We start from the raw sequence: 15,088 nt of genomic DNA, 5'->3' as shown, positions 1-15,088 counted from the left end.
GCCCAGAGCCGGGGCAAGCTCTAGGTTGCTCGGCAGGACCGGGAAGCCCACCCGTGGCAGGGCAGCGGGGGAGAAAGGAGCCCGTTACCGGCCACACCAGGGTCCCCGTTAGGCTCGGGTGGGGTTGCCCAGCGAGAGGAGCCGTGCGGGCGGAGGTGGGTTGACCGCGGTCACAGCTCCCACCCCACCGCGGGCAGGCGCGGGCGGGAATGGCCCCGCGGCGGCTCTGGGTGCACAGAAGATGCTCGGCTTCCTAATCTCCCCCGCCCAGCCCCGGCTGTTCTATCTTTAACGCTTCCTGTTGGTTAGAGGAGCCTGCTTGAAAATGGTCGTGTTTCCTGGCGGGAGGCACGGCGGGTTCTCCAGCGCGTCGTGACCGTCCCTGCCCCGCCGCCCCACGCACGCTGCCGGCATCGTGCGGGCTCCCGCCCGCCGGGACCCGACCCCAGCCGCGCCGGGGGAGCGGGGGAGCGGAGAAGGTTTGTTGGAAACCTCTCCCACGGCCGCGTCCAGAGAGGGAGGTTGAGGGGAAGGAGTGAAAGGAAGAATAACAGCTCCGGCATTTCCCCCTGCGGGAGGGCGTGCAGGTGGCGGGGAGACAATAGCGACCCCCGCACCCCCAGCCCCGCCGCCGCCCCCGCCACACCGGCCGCCCGGCAGGTGCGGCCGGTCCGCATCCCCCCGGTGGCGGACGGGGCCGCGGCTTCTCCCCCTCGCCCCAGACTCTGTGCACGGCCGGGGGCTGCAGCCTCACCCCGGCCCCGCAGACGGGACCGGGGACCGTCCCAGGAGACGCTCAGCCCTGCTCCCCTCCTCCCCATCCCGCTCCGGTAGAGATTTCGTTGATTTTCGGCTGCCCGGGCAGGCCGATCCCCCGAGCTATGGAAAACCGCTCCCCGCCGCTGTCTTGAGGACCGCTTTACCAGTGGGTGTCCGGAGGAACGGACCCAGGGCCCTCCAGCGATCGCCGCCTCTCCCCCCTTCCTCTGCCGGCAGCCTCTGGCAATTTGGGGAGGGTTTCAGAGGTTTCCGTCGCCTTGCAAGCGCCGAGGTGGGCACCCGACCCCCGCAACCGCTCGTCCCCCCGTCCCTCAGCAGCCGCTACACTTGCACGGCGGCTTTGGCGAAGGCCGGGGGTGTCCCCGTCCCCCGGGGCTGAGTCCCAGCCCCGACGGGGCGCGCAGCCGGTCCCGAGCCCCGCTGGCTGCCCCGCACTGCTCCGGGGTGGCCAAGGGCCTTTACACCCCTTCCCCAGACCCCTCTCCTCCAGGGTCGGCCCTGACCCCGGCGCCGAGCTCTCACCTCCGCTCACATCCCAAATTTCCCGATGGCGAGGGGTGCGGCTCGGTACCCGCTCCGCTCCCCGTCCCTCAGCATCCCTCGGCCCAGCAGGGATGCTCGGCCTCCCTCTGCCCCAGCATGGAAGATGAGATAGAGAGGTCTCCCCACTTTAGCCCTTCAGGTAAAATACACGGTGTGGGGGGCAGGAAGGCTGGGGAGGGGGCCACTTCTCTCCAAAACATCTCCTCTCGATGTACTTTATTTACCTCCTTTTGTCCCAAAGCAGCCCACACCCCTTCCCTCTCTCTCAGCATCTCCCACAATTTATTTTGGCTCATTAAATTTAATTAAGAACGGAGTAGGTGTTCCATATTTAATAATAATAATTTAAAAAAAAGCAGGAAAAAAATTAAAAAGCAGGGGCATAATAACCTCCAAGAGGACTAAAATAAAGAATTGCTATTCAGATGCGGGCAGCCACAGTGCAATTTTTTATTACCTTTTTTTTTTTTTCAGTGTCTTTTTAAGAGCATCTAAGCACACACACATAAAAAGCTAGAAGGCATGCATTCCGGAGTTATTCCTATGCATATCCCTGCAATAATTTTCCGCTTTCCTTCGATAAAATTGCCAAATAATAATGAATCATTTCATAAATAATGGGTTTAGAAGCTTATCAGGGCAGGCGGGCCACTGCTGGGGTTTTATCTCTCTCGGCCACATTGCAGTAGTGTTCCGCTCTCCATACTAAATAGGAAACTGGACGTGATGTGGAATTAGAGCCTACCCAGCTGAAGCCACCCAACACTTACTACAAATATAGCCGCGATGCGTAGGCCACAAAATGGCTCCACTCACTTTTCCCAATGAAAAGCAAATGGTGAGTAGAGAGGGATCCGGCCCTGCAGCGGGCTGGGGTTTTGGGGGGCAGAGAGGGGTGTTTGGGGACCTTCTGCCTCATGTAAGAGACAGGAGAAGGGGGCAAAAAAACCCAAACAAGTCCTTTCCGCAGTTTTTGTTTTTGGTGGTTTTTTTTTTTTTGTCTTCTTTGATGCGGGGTGGGTGAGGAGAAGACGCTTTCCCTTTTGAAAATGTGGGGTGTGCTTCTCCCTCACTCCGGGACCCCCGGGGTGCGGCAGCGGGGAGGCGAGTGGGACCGGTCGCTGGGGAGCCGGGGGCGAAGCGCCCGCCGGGCCCAGGTCCCCCCAGCCCCTCCCGGGGGGGGGGAACCAGGACCTAGCCCGGCTGATAGCCGAGGCCTGTTTGCCTGGGGGGGGGGGCTCCCCCCATATACCGCTCCCTCCGACCCCTCCGCTTTGAGGTAATTTCCCTACAAAAGGCTGGCGGGAGAGATGCGTTTCTGGGCTGGAAATTTCCTGCCGATGCACGGCTGGAAAACAAAAGGATTTTGAGGAGCAGAAACCAGCAGGCGGGGAATTAATGCCTCCCCCCATTTTTTTTTTTTTTTAAACGAAATCATTCTCAAATGAAGGCAAAATGCTGCGGGTATTTTTGCGCGTTTGTGTATTTCGTTTTTAACGAAAGCGGGAGGAGACGCTAGAGCATTATTTCGTTTTTTCACGGCGGGGAAAACATTATTTTTCCTGATTTGGTTGGCGGGGGGGGGGGGGCGGGTGGTGGTAGTGGTGGACCGTCCTCGCCTTCCTGTTGATCCGCCGGCAGCCCGGCCCCGGCTGTCGCGGGAGCGCTGCCGGTAACCGGCCCCTTTAGGAATTAAATTTTCCAGCCGGGCGTGGGAGAAACGCCGCCGCCGTTATTTGCGAGCTCATCGGGAGAAAAACAGCTCCGTCTCCTGCCCCGTTTCGATTTTCCTCCCGGGGAAACCGGGCTTGCAATGTGTCCGGAAAACCGCGCAATTCGCCCCACATATAGGGCGATTTCGTTTTTTCCTTACTCCTTTTTATCTATTTATTTTTTCCACGTTAGGCCGTACCGCCGCGCGTTGTGGCTTCGTGTGCGAGGCGGCGGCTCCCGGTTGCGCGGCGGGGACGAGCCGGCGGCGGGAGGGGGGACGGACCCGGGGGTGGTCGGCTGTCCCCTATAACAGGGGCCGCCCCGGGGTGCTGTCCTCTCCTTCCCTCCTTCCCTGCACCCCGCTCCCCGCTGCTCTCTGGCAATCCGGGCCCACGAGATCCACCCTCTCCTCTTTTTCTCGCCGCACCCCCCCCCCCCGCCCTCCTTCTCTTCCTCCCAGGATTTAGCAGTTTTATCCCGATGCGGGTGTCCTTCCTCTCTCTGAAGTCGTAAGTACCTTGAGGTGGGAGGAGTAAATTCAGCCTGACACTGAGAGCGCTTTTGTTGAAACAGGAGAGACTTGCGGTGTCCCTACTTAAATATGACACATGTGAGTAATCTCTTCCTATACAATATCGGAATAGGCAATTAGATTTTTCTTTCTGGAGAGCTGGCGGGGAGGGGGCTTGGAGGGAAGGCAGAGCGCTTGTACTTTAGGTTGGGTCGTGGGTTTTGGTTTGTTTGTTCGTTTGTTTGGGTGTTTTTTTTTCCTCCAAGAGAGATGGTGAGATATGGCAAAAAAAAAAAAAGTTTCTCTCGCCATTCAGCCCAGCAGAAACTAGAAAAAAAATTACCCAAGGCAAAGGAGTGACAAGGATGGGGATAAGACCCGATGTGTCGCAGCGCTCTGCTCCACGAAGCCCCTTATTTATAAAGGAAATAAAAAAAAACCCAAAAAACAACCAAAACAAACGAACGAGAGGGGTGGTGGAAGAAACAGCGTGACGATAGTAGCGATACCGCCGCCGGCCCTCGGCGCCCTGTCGCGACAGTATTCGTTCTGCGGGAGAAGGGGGACAATGATCGTGCGCGGCCGCGGATGGAGGGCAGCTCCGAGCCGAGCGCCGGGCCCCTTCCTCCTTCCTGCGGTAGCGAAGGCGCGGGGGAATTGACTCCGTTATGGGCTGGTTTAACCCCCTCTCCCCCAAAAAGTGACTTCAGGTATAGTACGCGTTTAAAAATAATAATAAAAACGAGAGGAGAGGCGGTCATCTGTGAGGCCGCTGCCGCCAGGCTGGGCCGCCATGGGGCTGCAAACACCGCCGGGGCCCCCAAAATGGGGAGAAATCCCCCAGACGGGGGACGGGGAGGGGAATCTGAGCCTCCTCCCGCCCGGCCGTAATTCGGCCGCACGATTTAGCACCCAGGCACCGCGGCGCGCCGGGCGCTGGCCGAGCCTCTCCCGCTGCATCAGCCGCCTTAATGGTGTCAGCGCTCCGCGTGTAGCGGCGTAAATCACCGCGGTGCGCTGGGCGCCGCTCGGGCCCCGCTGCGGGGCGGGGGGGGGGGGACGGCCCGGCCGCCCCCTGCGGGGTGCGTTGTGCGGGGCCGAGGCGCTCCGCGACGTCACGGCACCGTTCCGCGGGGCTCCGTGACGTCATGGCCGGGCCGGGGCGCCCCATGACGTCACAGCGCAGCACTACTCGCTGACGTGGCCCCGCGGACCCCCGACTCCTCTCGCAGCGGTGCCAGGGCCCGTCCCGCCGGCAAATTCCAAACGATTTGGGTGATTAGTACCTCCCCTGCCCTCCCTCTGTTTCCCCGTACTTCTCGCCCGCGAAGCCCGAGTCCCGAAGCGCCCCCCACCCCCTGCGTCGGGGCGGTGCCCGGGGCTGGGTCCCCTCCTTTCTCGCCCCCCCGCCCCCCAGCCGTGGCTGCCCCTCATCGCTGCCTCTCTCCGCAGGACGATGGACAGGCCGCCCGCTCCGCCGCCCCCCAGTGACCCCCGCGATGCCCGCCCCCCCCGGCGGCACGACTCGGAAACGGAGACCACGAGCGAGCCGGAGAGCAGCCGCGGGGGCATGGAGGCGCCGGCAGACCCCCAGCTGCTGCTCAACGGGGCGTCCAAGGAGGCGGGCCGGCCGTCCCCCGGGCCCCCCGCCGCCCCTGTGCCCGTCATCGAGCTGGTGCGCAGGGGGGGCTCCCTGGACATAAAAAGCCGGGAGGCGGCGGGGGAGGCGATGCAGAGAGCGCCGGGCGCCGAGCCGTGCCGCGCCGCCGAGGCCGCCTGCGAGGCCCGCATGGTGCAGCTGAGCCCCCCCGCGCTCCCGCTGCAGCCCCCCGGCAGGGCCATGCTCTACAACCTGGGCCAGCCGCTGGCCACCATCAACAGGTCCGTGTCTCCCTCACCCCATACCCGACGGGGCTCCCTTGGAGTGGCTGCCCGAGGGGTGCCGGGTGCTCCTCTCGGCTGCGGGGCTCGGTGCCGGGGAGGGAGGGGGGTGGCGGCGGGAGCAGCAGCATCTCTTCCTCTGCGCGGGGCTCGGGGCTTAGTCATCGCGGGTTTGCATGCAACTTTGCAAAGGAAGAAAGGGGGAAAAAATAACCCGAAACGAAAAACTGCCGTTCCTAGCAAAAAAAAAAAAAAAAAAATATTCACGGCAGAAGCGCCCCGGGCAGAGCAGGTGTGAGGCGGTGATCCCGTACCGGGGTGCAGCAAAGGGGTCCGACGGTAAACGCGGTACTTGTCCAGAGCTGGTTTAGAGCTATCCTCGGAGCTCCCTGGGCTCGCTCTGTCCTTCGAGGAGTCCCGCAAATCAGCGAAACGGACAGAAAAGGGTTTCGCAGGGGCAGAACGCAGCCCGCCTGCCCGTGCGGTGCGGACCCGGCCGGGTGGGGGCAGAGAGCCGCGGGGAGGGGGTGGGTTTTGCCCGGGAGCCGCTCGCATCCCCCTGCCCACACAGGGCTGGCGGCCCCCGGTGCGTGTCGCCGAGCGGCCGCGTGTCGTGTGGCCGCACGACTCCGGGCTCGGCGTCGTGAGCCGTGAGCTCCCTCCGGGGTCACGGAGCTGCTCGGCTTCCCGCCGGCCCCGCGCGGACCCCAGGCGCTTCCCCCCCCGCCTCCGCCGGGGCCGTGCCGTGCCGTGCCGGGGGGCTGCCGGTGTGTTCTCACGGCCTCTCTGCTTTCCGTTTGCAGCGGTTTTTTCGGCGAACCGGACTCCTTCTCCATGTACGGAAGCAACCGGGTGAAGAGGAGACCCTCTCCCTACGAGATGGAGATCACCGACGGTGAGAGCGTTTCGCCCCTGCGCTGGCTCTTGGGGGGTTCCCCATCTGCGGAAGGGGGTGGATTACTGCACGGTGCCACATGCTGGGATTAAAACCCCAAATCGTAAAGGGTAAATCGGGTGGCTTCCCCCGGTATAGCAGAGACCGGATCTATCCCGGCTAATGACCAGCAGCCTGCTCGGCGGATTTGCTTTCACGCAGCAAAGCAGTTCAGCGTATGGTTAATTACATCCCTGTTCTGCAAATTGCTTAGAGATTAAATCCGAAGGAAGCCACTAAATTTAAGTCCTCGTTGAAGTGCGGGGGCTGGATCAGGGCCATGGCAGTGCCACGCTGCCTTGGCAAACCCTTTCAGCCAGGACACGTTCGTCACGCAGACCGCAGCCTTGGGCAGAAAAATCCGACCTGCCTTTAAAGTGCCTGGTAGCAAAGAGCTAAAACCTGTGCTGAGGTCTGCAGGGTCGCGCTGGGATTGCGACTGGTCCCTTCACCAGCTTGTCCGCAGCTTGGTTCGGTATAAATCCACACTGTGCTGTAGTCTGCTGTGGGGAAATATCCCGTGTCCAGTGTTGTGGCAGAGCCTTGGAACAGCTGTGGAGGGTGAGAGCCTGGTGTCCGAGCAGAGATCCCAGGTACGGGGATCCCTGCAGGACTGGCAGGATAATTGCAAAGAAAGGAGAGCTGGGAGGAGGCGGGGAGAAGGCAGGGCAGGATCAGGCGGCCGGCGTGGGTTGCCGGCAGCTGCCCATGCGAAGGGATATTTGCAAGAACAATTTGGACATGGAAGGCTGACACGTTTATCTGCAGAGCTAACAGCCCGTACAAATGAGATCCATTGAAATGTGTTTTCTCTTTAGCAATTGTAAACGCCGTATTTCAATCACCGGGCGATTAATTTTCCTTCTTTCTAGCTATCCGTCTCTTTCCTTCTAGCCGGCTAAGCTAAAATCAGACCAAATCATAATCCACATCTCTCTAAAATAATACAGTACGAAATTATGGGCTCAGGGCATTATCTGCCTTCATCAGTCCCTCTCTCCCCACTCTCTGCCCTCCTCCGTCTGCCTGGTCCTTTCAGACCGCAGCCCCATGGGGCAGGGATTCTCTCAGCCCCTGGCACAAGGTCTTTTTATCCGGGTTTCGATTCGGAGGCTTAGCAGCTACAGTGAAAGTCCATCAAATCACGGTCTGGCTAAAGCTCTCGACTTGCTATTAAATTAGATATCGAGGATTATAAAGATATTTGATTGCAACCAAGTTTCTGGACCTGTGCTTGCCAGGTGTATAGACTGGGCCCAATCCTACAGGTTCTGGCTCATGGGAATTTCCAAGACTAGACTCAGAATTTTTGAGGAAAAATAGGGACCAGATGATACTGCCTAAACAGGAGCAATTTGTAGGGACGGGCATCCCATGCTGAGGCATCTGTGCTGTCTGCTGGGCTTTGCTCGTTGCTCTGATGGTCACCTGCCGGGTGACATCCGCAGCACACGGGAGCATCACTCCTGCAGGTTCTCAGCCCTTGGAAGGTACAGAAGAGCAGGAGAGTCTTGCCGGGCACTTGGTGTTTGGTTTCCTCTGTACAGAAACGAGTAGTGGCTTCTTTGCAACTATTTATCTGTTTTTGGGAAAGTTTGGTGTGTTGAATATCTTCTTAAAAAATAGATAGAAATAGACACAAAAATGTAAAAACGTACCTGCAAGGGTATTCTGTAACTTTGGAAGCTCATCTTTTTATTAGTTTTCCTCAGACCTCTGATCACAATTTAAAAAGTATCAGTCAATCAATTGGAACAAAATCCAGGCAAAAATTCTCAGCTGACTGCTTTAATTAATTATGAGGCAAGTTTCTTTATAAGAAATAAATTTCTTCTATTGTACCATAGCTATGGGGCATTTTAAATTTCTCCATTGCTTGTCACTTTTTGGCCAAAACCTGATCTCTTTCTAAAAGATATATTTAATTTGATTGATGCAGCGATCAAAAATCTGAGTGGGGTCAGAATTTGTGTTATATACTGGAGCTTCGTTGGGGTGCCCCTGGATGAAAACGAATAGGTCTTTTTTCTGATTTCAAAATGTTACGAATAGATGCCTTTTAGTCTGCAGCTTTCAGTGAATACAGACACATGTTTGAAGCCTATGAGGACTGGAAGTCTCTTGAGATTTTTTTTTTTTTAAACTAAACAGTATCCGAGGTGGTTTTTTTTCATACCCTTATGGGAGTAAAACAGTTTTAAACTGCGTTTCCTTCTGCATTCAAGGCTGGTTGCTTTGTCATGTTTGGAAAGAACATTTAAGTGTTGAAGCTGTTGCATTGTTGTAGCAGGATGCAGCACGTTCTCCACTGCCTTATTAACAGTGCTGGGCAGCCTGACGTTGTTGAGGTCCCCTTAGTCCCCTCCGCCTTCCCCACAACCCCGTGGCACACTGGGCTGTGCACATCAGGGACAAGAAACCTTCCCTTTCCATGAGCTCTTGCACACTAATTCATAAGAAGGGTATTTATGTGCTGTTTGGGTGGAAAATGGCTTTATTAATGCATCAGACTGCATCTTAGAGGTCGGAGATGACTTTTGTGTTCCGACATTCCCCAGCTGGTCCCAGGGGCTCACTGTGATTTTGGGAGACTCTCTGCTCCTGGGCACACTGCGAGGAGAAGTGAGTTGTGTGGCTGCTCACACACTGCAGAAGATGGTAACTTTAATCTGGCTGCTTGGGAGTGTGTCCCCATGCAAACCCTGCCCTGGGGGATATTTCGTGCAATGTGCTGGACTGAAGGGGCTCAGTTTCCCCCGAAGGGAGGAAAGTGTGACCATGTTTAACCAGCTGGAACGTGGGATTCCTCTTCTTACCTTGTGCCAGGTGGGATCTGTCAAGGTGTAGCCTGACTCAGATGCCTCCAAAATCACATCTGTTCGACCACTCTGCCAGAGTCAAAGCAGCCAAGAGTTTTGCTATAGTAAGAATAACGATGTTTAAATGCCCCCCAGGACACTGGTTTCACTGGGTGATGGCAGAGCTATGGTGTGAACTGCTCGCCATGGCCAGGGGCTTGCTCCCACCGGAGCAAGAGTGGGGCTACAGGGGAGAAATGGTGCAGATGGGAATATCCACAGCCTGACCTTTGGGATATGATTCACTGTTGTGTTATCTGCAAGTCTTTGCTTCATACTTTGTGATGATTTTCATTCTACGTATGCTTCCCATCCTGTGGGGATTCTGTCATAGTAATTCTCCCAGAGTTTCATGAGATTGTCGTGTCCATCCACTGTTGGTGTCTCCTGGAGGTGAGGATGGAGAGGTTGTAATAATAAAAACATCTCATGGTAGTGCCTTCTTACATGAACTGGTTTCCATGGACCCAAGGACCTGCAATCCTAATTTACAGCCCTGCTACTCCTGTAGTGCAGTACTTTTGGGTAGACATGCTTTTGGGTCTCTTCTAGCACAGAGACAATATCTTGCTCGTGCCAACAGGAGTCACCCCGATGATCTGTGTTTTGTGCGTCCATCCTGTGTAACATGCCCTGTCAGAAATATGGCTGTAAAATTACAGGGATTTAACTGAGTTCACATGTAACTGAGCCAGACACCTGTAGCAATTTAGAGTCTCTTCTCCAATTAGTGTGAGACAGGGAGTCTTTGCCCTGCGGCATTTATGTACAGATAGAGCAGGTGGTCCCCAGGTCAGCTGTGAAACTGCTTCATCCTCCACCCATGACCACCCTTCCAGCAAAGATGCTGTTTTCACTCTGTGGGTCACATAGCTACGGGGCAAATCCTGCCACCCTGTTTCATACAAACCACCCAGAGGGCTGGTGGCAATCCTATGTCTCTGTCAGCTCTGGATCCTGCCCACATCAGGGAAGAGCTCTGGATCTTTGAATTGTCAAAGCCTCTGCTCAAGCTAATTTCCTCCTGTTCCAATGATATGTCCTTAAGACACTTTTGGGATGGAAAATAAAACCATCTAGGAGATAAACTTTTAATAGGACCTTGGTTGCTGAGACACCTTAAAAATATATCAACCTTCTGCACATGTGTCATGGTATAAGCCTTCCTTCTTCAAGAGGTAAATATAGGCATCTCAGGAGGCATCTAGAAAGAGGCAACTTCATTTTTCCCTTCTACTGGATTGAACAGAAGTTATGCCTATCTCAACTCCTCAGGTTAGCTTCCAGTTAGCTGGAAACTGCTGTTTTACTGTCTGCCTTGCTGATGTCACTAAAATAAGTTGGTTAATTTGGGAAACGGTGATCTATTCAGCAAAGTACTAAGTGAACTGTTACACCCTGCTCCTAATTCTGCGCGGTTGCAATTGCAGGTCCTCATACGAAAGTGGTTCGTCGCATTTTTACCAATAGCCGGGAGAGGTGGAGACAGCAGAATGTCAACGGAGCCTTTGCAGAGCTTCGCAAGCTCATCCCCACCCACCCGCCTGACAAAAAACTGAGCAAGAACGAGATTTTGCGCCTGGCTATGAAATACATCAACTTCCTGGCCAAGCTGCTCAACGATCAGGAGGAAGAAGGAAACCAAAGGGGCAAAGTGAACAAAGACTCTGGGATAGTCCAGGAAGACCTCCTGCAGGACATGTTGTCTCCTAACTCTAGCTGTGGAAGTTCTTTAGACGGAGCGGCAAGCCCGGACAGCTTCACGGAAGAGCACGAAACACTAGATTCGAAGCACACACGGAGCCTGCACCACGCCATTCTCCCTGTAGAAGGCAACGCGCAGCGGTGATGACCTTCCGCATCGCTCCCGAAGCACCAAGAGGGCAGGCGAGACCTGAGTGTGCAGCAGATGCTGGAACTTGTGCCTGTGGGATTTGTGACTCTGCCTTGCCCCGGAGGCTCGGGCTCCCCGTCCTCCCCAGCCCAGAATGGAGCAGCTGGCACGTTGGCCGAGGACAAGACCAAACGAGATGGACATTCGGCATTTAGGTACGTGATCGTACAAAGAAGAAAAGCATTGAAGTCATCTTCATTGTACATACTGCTCATGACGTGACTCTGTGGAGGGGAAGGAGACGTGGCCACCACCTCTCCAGCATTTCGAGGGTTCTTGGGCCGTTTGACGACTGTCACTTTTTAAACAGTCACCTGGCTGAGACATGAAACTCCTCTTTTGCTGCTGGTGGAGGCCACTGAAGCTTTCTAGCTCTACGTGGTGCTGGAAACTGCTGAAACCTGCCAGCACTACAGCATTTCTCCAGTCTGTGGCATATACAGCTGGTCTGAGCAGGAGCTGGGGCCACGTGTTCCTGTTGTCTGAGAGCTTTTGACTGTATCTTTTTAAAGAGGTGAAAAAATACCCTCAGCAAAAGAACTATTAAAAGGATTAAGACTTTTTCTTTTTCTCTCCTTTTTCCCCCCCCCCTTTTTTTTTTTTCCCCTTTCTTCCTTTCCCTTCTACCTAACTTTGGATTGTTTGGGATTGTTGTATTTATGACGTGGGATTACTTCTGTTTAATGCTGTCATGCAGTATCCACTGAATGAAAAGGTACATAGGTGTTTCCTGCTGCCCTCCCAGTCCCTGATTTTTCTGCTGGTAACACTCAGCAGGTGAGCTCCAAGCCTGTTGTGTTCTTCTAGTGTTTTCCCAGTGGCATCTGTAGGGCCAGACCTTCTCTCAAGGAAGATGGTAAGGGGGGAAAAAACCCATTTGCTAGTGAAGCATGCCCTCGGACTGGGGGATTTTTAAATTTGAAAAGCAACAAAATGTCAAAAGGAGTCGATGCATCAACAGTGTGTGTGTATATAGGGTATAAAAGGGTTTTAATAGTATGCTTTGAAGTTTTTTTTTTTTTATTGTGTGAAGATGGTGGTGGTTCAGCTGTGCCAGTCCTCACAGGCTGGACTATGGCACTGGGTTTATCTGGAGTTAGGAGGGTCCTTGCCTGCCCGAGACTGATAGGAGCCCACGGCCTCTCTGAATCTTGGGGGAAGCACTTAAAGCAGCGGTGGGATTAGCCTCCATTCCCGAGCACCCAGGTCACTGCAAAATTGATGAGCGTGACTTGAGCCGATCCTCTGATCCCTGCTGCCCCCCTGGGAGGGCATTTGGGGAACAGAAGGACTGGGGAGCAGGAGGCTGCTGCGGCGGCGGCTGGGAGCTGAGGACCACATCATGCCATCACTGCTGTATCAGGCCCATCTCTCACCCATCGCCTGATGCCTGATGGAGTGATTGTCTCAAGCTCACCCTTTCCCCCTGCAGAGATGTCAAGGCACAGAAATCTCTACCGTGCTACAGTAAAAAAGAAAAAACCCACCCACATACGTCCTTTGGAAGGGAATGAGTCCTTCGACAGGGACACTTTCCGCCGCACTCATTCCTTTTCAAGGGTGCTGAGGTACAAGGAAACACAGAGGGTTTGGGAGCATGTCTGCAAGCCCCTCCAGGGTTAATTCAGAGCCCCATTGTTTCCATCCCCATTAGATTTTAGTGCCTCTTTGCAAATAATAGATGGGAGGCTGGCGTATGGGTTGGCATGTCAGGTGGAATTAGTTGCCTGGGAAGGGGCCCTGGCCCAAGCAAGGGTTTCCAGCATAGACCCCAAATCCTTCTAAACCACCAACCTCCTCATCTTAAACTGGGGAAAAGGAGGAAAACTCCTTCCCGCATCCAGATTGCCCGTGCTTGGGGGTTGGTATTAAAGCGGGTTTCATGCAGGGCTGGGCTGGGGGAGAGGCGCTGGCGGGTGATGGAGTGATGCTGAGGAAGAGGTTTGGGCTGCTCCGGGTGGAAGGGGTAGGAGAGGCAGGAGATGTGGGCCCCCTCCGGGAAGGGTGGGGGATGCTGTCACACAGGTAAAGCCGTTCTTGGTTTTCAGCGTTCAAAATAACCCTGGGGCGGGTGGGGGTTTTACACCCTCTTTATTAAACTATTGCAAGAAAAAATCACTGACACTCAGAAATTCCTCATTCCCCACTTTTTTTTTTTTTTAATCTTTTTGGTAGCTGATCAGTTGGGAATATGGTACAACCTTGGTGGCATGCCACTCCCAACACTCACACACACACGCATGCCTGCTTGTAGCCCTTAGCAGAGCGTGCTGTAGGTCTCCCGGGGTATGTACAGTTGTACTTTAATTGTGATTTGAATGGTACATTTCCTTTGCCCACCTCTCCTCCTGCCTGCTTCATCTCTCGCTGTGTGGACCATTGCCCCCCGTTTCTGTTGGAAACAGCTCTTTGGGACAATGTTGTACCGTGTGAGTGAATTCCCACCTTATGATTTTTGGGTTTTTCAGCCCCGTCCCTTTCTCTGCCCCCCCTCCCCTTGGATTTCTGCATTTTTTCTGCAGAAATGAAGTAACCAGACCCGGTACCCTGAGTCTCAACCCACTGTGGATGTGCTATTTAGAAAACACATTTGTTGTAATGTGTGTGTATATATAAATATATATATATAATGAATATATCAAGAATATTTCTAAATAAAGTTTTACAAAGCAGCCTCCACTTGCTGTCTGCTTCTCTCCCACCTTATTGCTCGGATCCATCACTGCTTCAGTATTTCATTTCCTGGGCATTATGGGGTGAGAATGCCAGGTCAGCCCATCCCCAGCCATCAAAAGTCATGAATAAGCAGCAAAAACTTTGCAAAAGGATCTGCTAATTTTTCCTTGCTTGGCTCGTGCCATTCAGCCTGGGCTGGGCTTTTGCAGAGAGAGCAGGCGGGAGGAAGAGCGCGTGGGGCAGGCAGGAAGGAAGACGGGCGGTGAAGCAATCCCCCTGCCGCAGGCCAGCACTGACAGCTGCTGCCACGTTACCCCAGCACATTATTCAGGGGTCCCCCAAAGACTCCGATGGTCTTTTCCCCTCTTTTGGGGAGGGGGACAGTGCGAGAAGGGGGCTGCTGGGGCCAATGCTGCTTCCCTTTCCCACCCTAGCAAGTGTTCAGCCATGATTTAATAGGCAATGTGTGTAATTCCTCTTTTTTTTTTGAAAAAAAAAAAAAAAAGTTGTTATCGTAGGCATGTGCGCAAATATTTAAAAAAACGATTGAGCTGGTAACAGAAGTCAGGGAGTGAGTGGTCCATTGAAGATGTATATGGGGGTGTATATATATAAAAAATATATATATATAACTGCAGCACCAAGCTGCTGACAGTTGTCAACCTATAGCATGGAGCAGGTGAATAGGAATGGCACTACAGGTGTTTTCTTGTTTGTAATTTCTATAATTTTCAGAGTCATTTCCTGCTTAGGGTCTTCTAAAGTATCCCTTGCTTTTTTAAAGCATCCCCCTAAAAGCTCAGTCATTACTCCCCCCCCACCCAGCAGCCAACGCTTGCTTTCAAAGTTTCTGGGTGATGTTTTCCCCTGGTTGAAGGAAGGGGGTCCTTCTCAGGCTTCAACCCGGGGGATGCAGGGAGCCCTGTCCCTGCACTAGGGACATGTGGACCCCCCAGCCAGGCTGAGCCAAGCCCCCACAGCCAAGGCAGGGCTGGTTTCCATCCTGGGTGTTGGGACAAGGTGTGGGCAGCATGTGGCTGCTGGGTGTTTATCTGGGCTCGGGAGATCACGGCTGCACAGTTGGTTTAACCCTCATACCCCGTCTTGCTGCCAGCCTGGCAAGAGCTGATAGCTCACCCACCGTCTATCTCCCCCTCCCACCTCCCAGCTTTGTCCCTCCCTCCTTCCATCGCCAGGTCAATTCTCCTTCCACCTCCCCCTTCTGCTTTTTTGTCTTTCTTAAATTAAAACGTCGGCTATGCAGCCTTTGCCACCAGCAAAGGGAAGAACATCCTCAA

At 54.5% G+C, this 15,088-nt stretch overlaps 1 protein-coding gene across 3 annotated transcripts; it reads left to right on the top strand.

Annotated features, from left to right (window-relative positions):
• Positions 1-1,883: 1,883 nt before the first annotated feature.
• On the top strand, positions 1,884-12,113 carry TAL1 (TAL bHLH transcription factor 1, erythroid differentiation factor). 3 transcript variants are annotated; one of them, XM_086617215.1, is made up of 6 exons: positions 1,885-2,161; positions 3,497-3,646; positions 3,864-4,257; positions 5,000-5,428; positions 6,232-6,323; positions 10,651-12,113. In XM_086617215.1, the coding sequence occupies exons 3-6, from the start codon at positions 4,136-4,138 to the stop codon at positions 11,067-11,069; spliced, it is 1,062 nt and encodes a 353-aa protein (XP_086473341.1). In that variant the 5' UTR covers positions 1,885-2,161; positions 3,497-3,646; positions 3,864-4,135; the 3' UTR covers positions 11,070-12,113. The 3 variants fall into 3 exon arrangements, with proteins under 3 accessions (XP_086473342.1, XP_086473341.1, XP_086473343.1); XM_086617217.1 differs by lacking the exon at positions 3,864-4,257; XM_086617216.1 differs by lacking the exons at positions 3,497-3,646; positions 3,864-4,257 and having other exon boundaries at positions 1,884-2,161.
• Positions 12,114-15,088: the final 2,975 nt, after the last annotated feature.

This window comes from Tauraco erythrolophus, chromosome 10, assembly GCF_009769465.1.
Source record: "Tauraco erythrolophus isolate bTauEry1 chromosome 10, bTauEry1.pri, whole genome shotgun sequence".
Lineage (NCBI taxonomy): Eukaryota > Metazoa > Chordata > Aves > Musophagiformes > Musophagidae > Tauraco > Tauraco erythrolophus.
The sequence above is the reverse complement of the archived record's forward strand: the minus strand, read 5'-3'. Positions and strand labels throughout refer to the sequence as shown.

Excerpts from the sequence above, each read along its gene's own strand:
- TAL1 (XM_086617215.1), top strand. The coding sequence starts at position 4,136 with ATGGAGGGCAGCTCCGAGCCGAGCGCCGGGCCCCTTCCTCCTTCCTGC. Across the intron at positions 4,258-4,999 it reads CCCCCAAAAAGTGACTTCAG|GACGATGGACAGGCCGCCCG; the intron begins GTATAGTACGCG and ends CTCTCTCCGCAG. Across the intron at positions 5,429-6,231 it reads CCGCTGGCCACCATCAACAG|CGGTTTTTTCGGCGAACCGG; the intron begins GTCCGTGTCTCC and ends TTCCGTTTGCAG.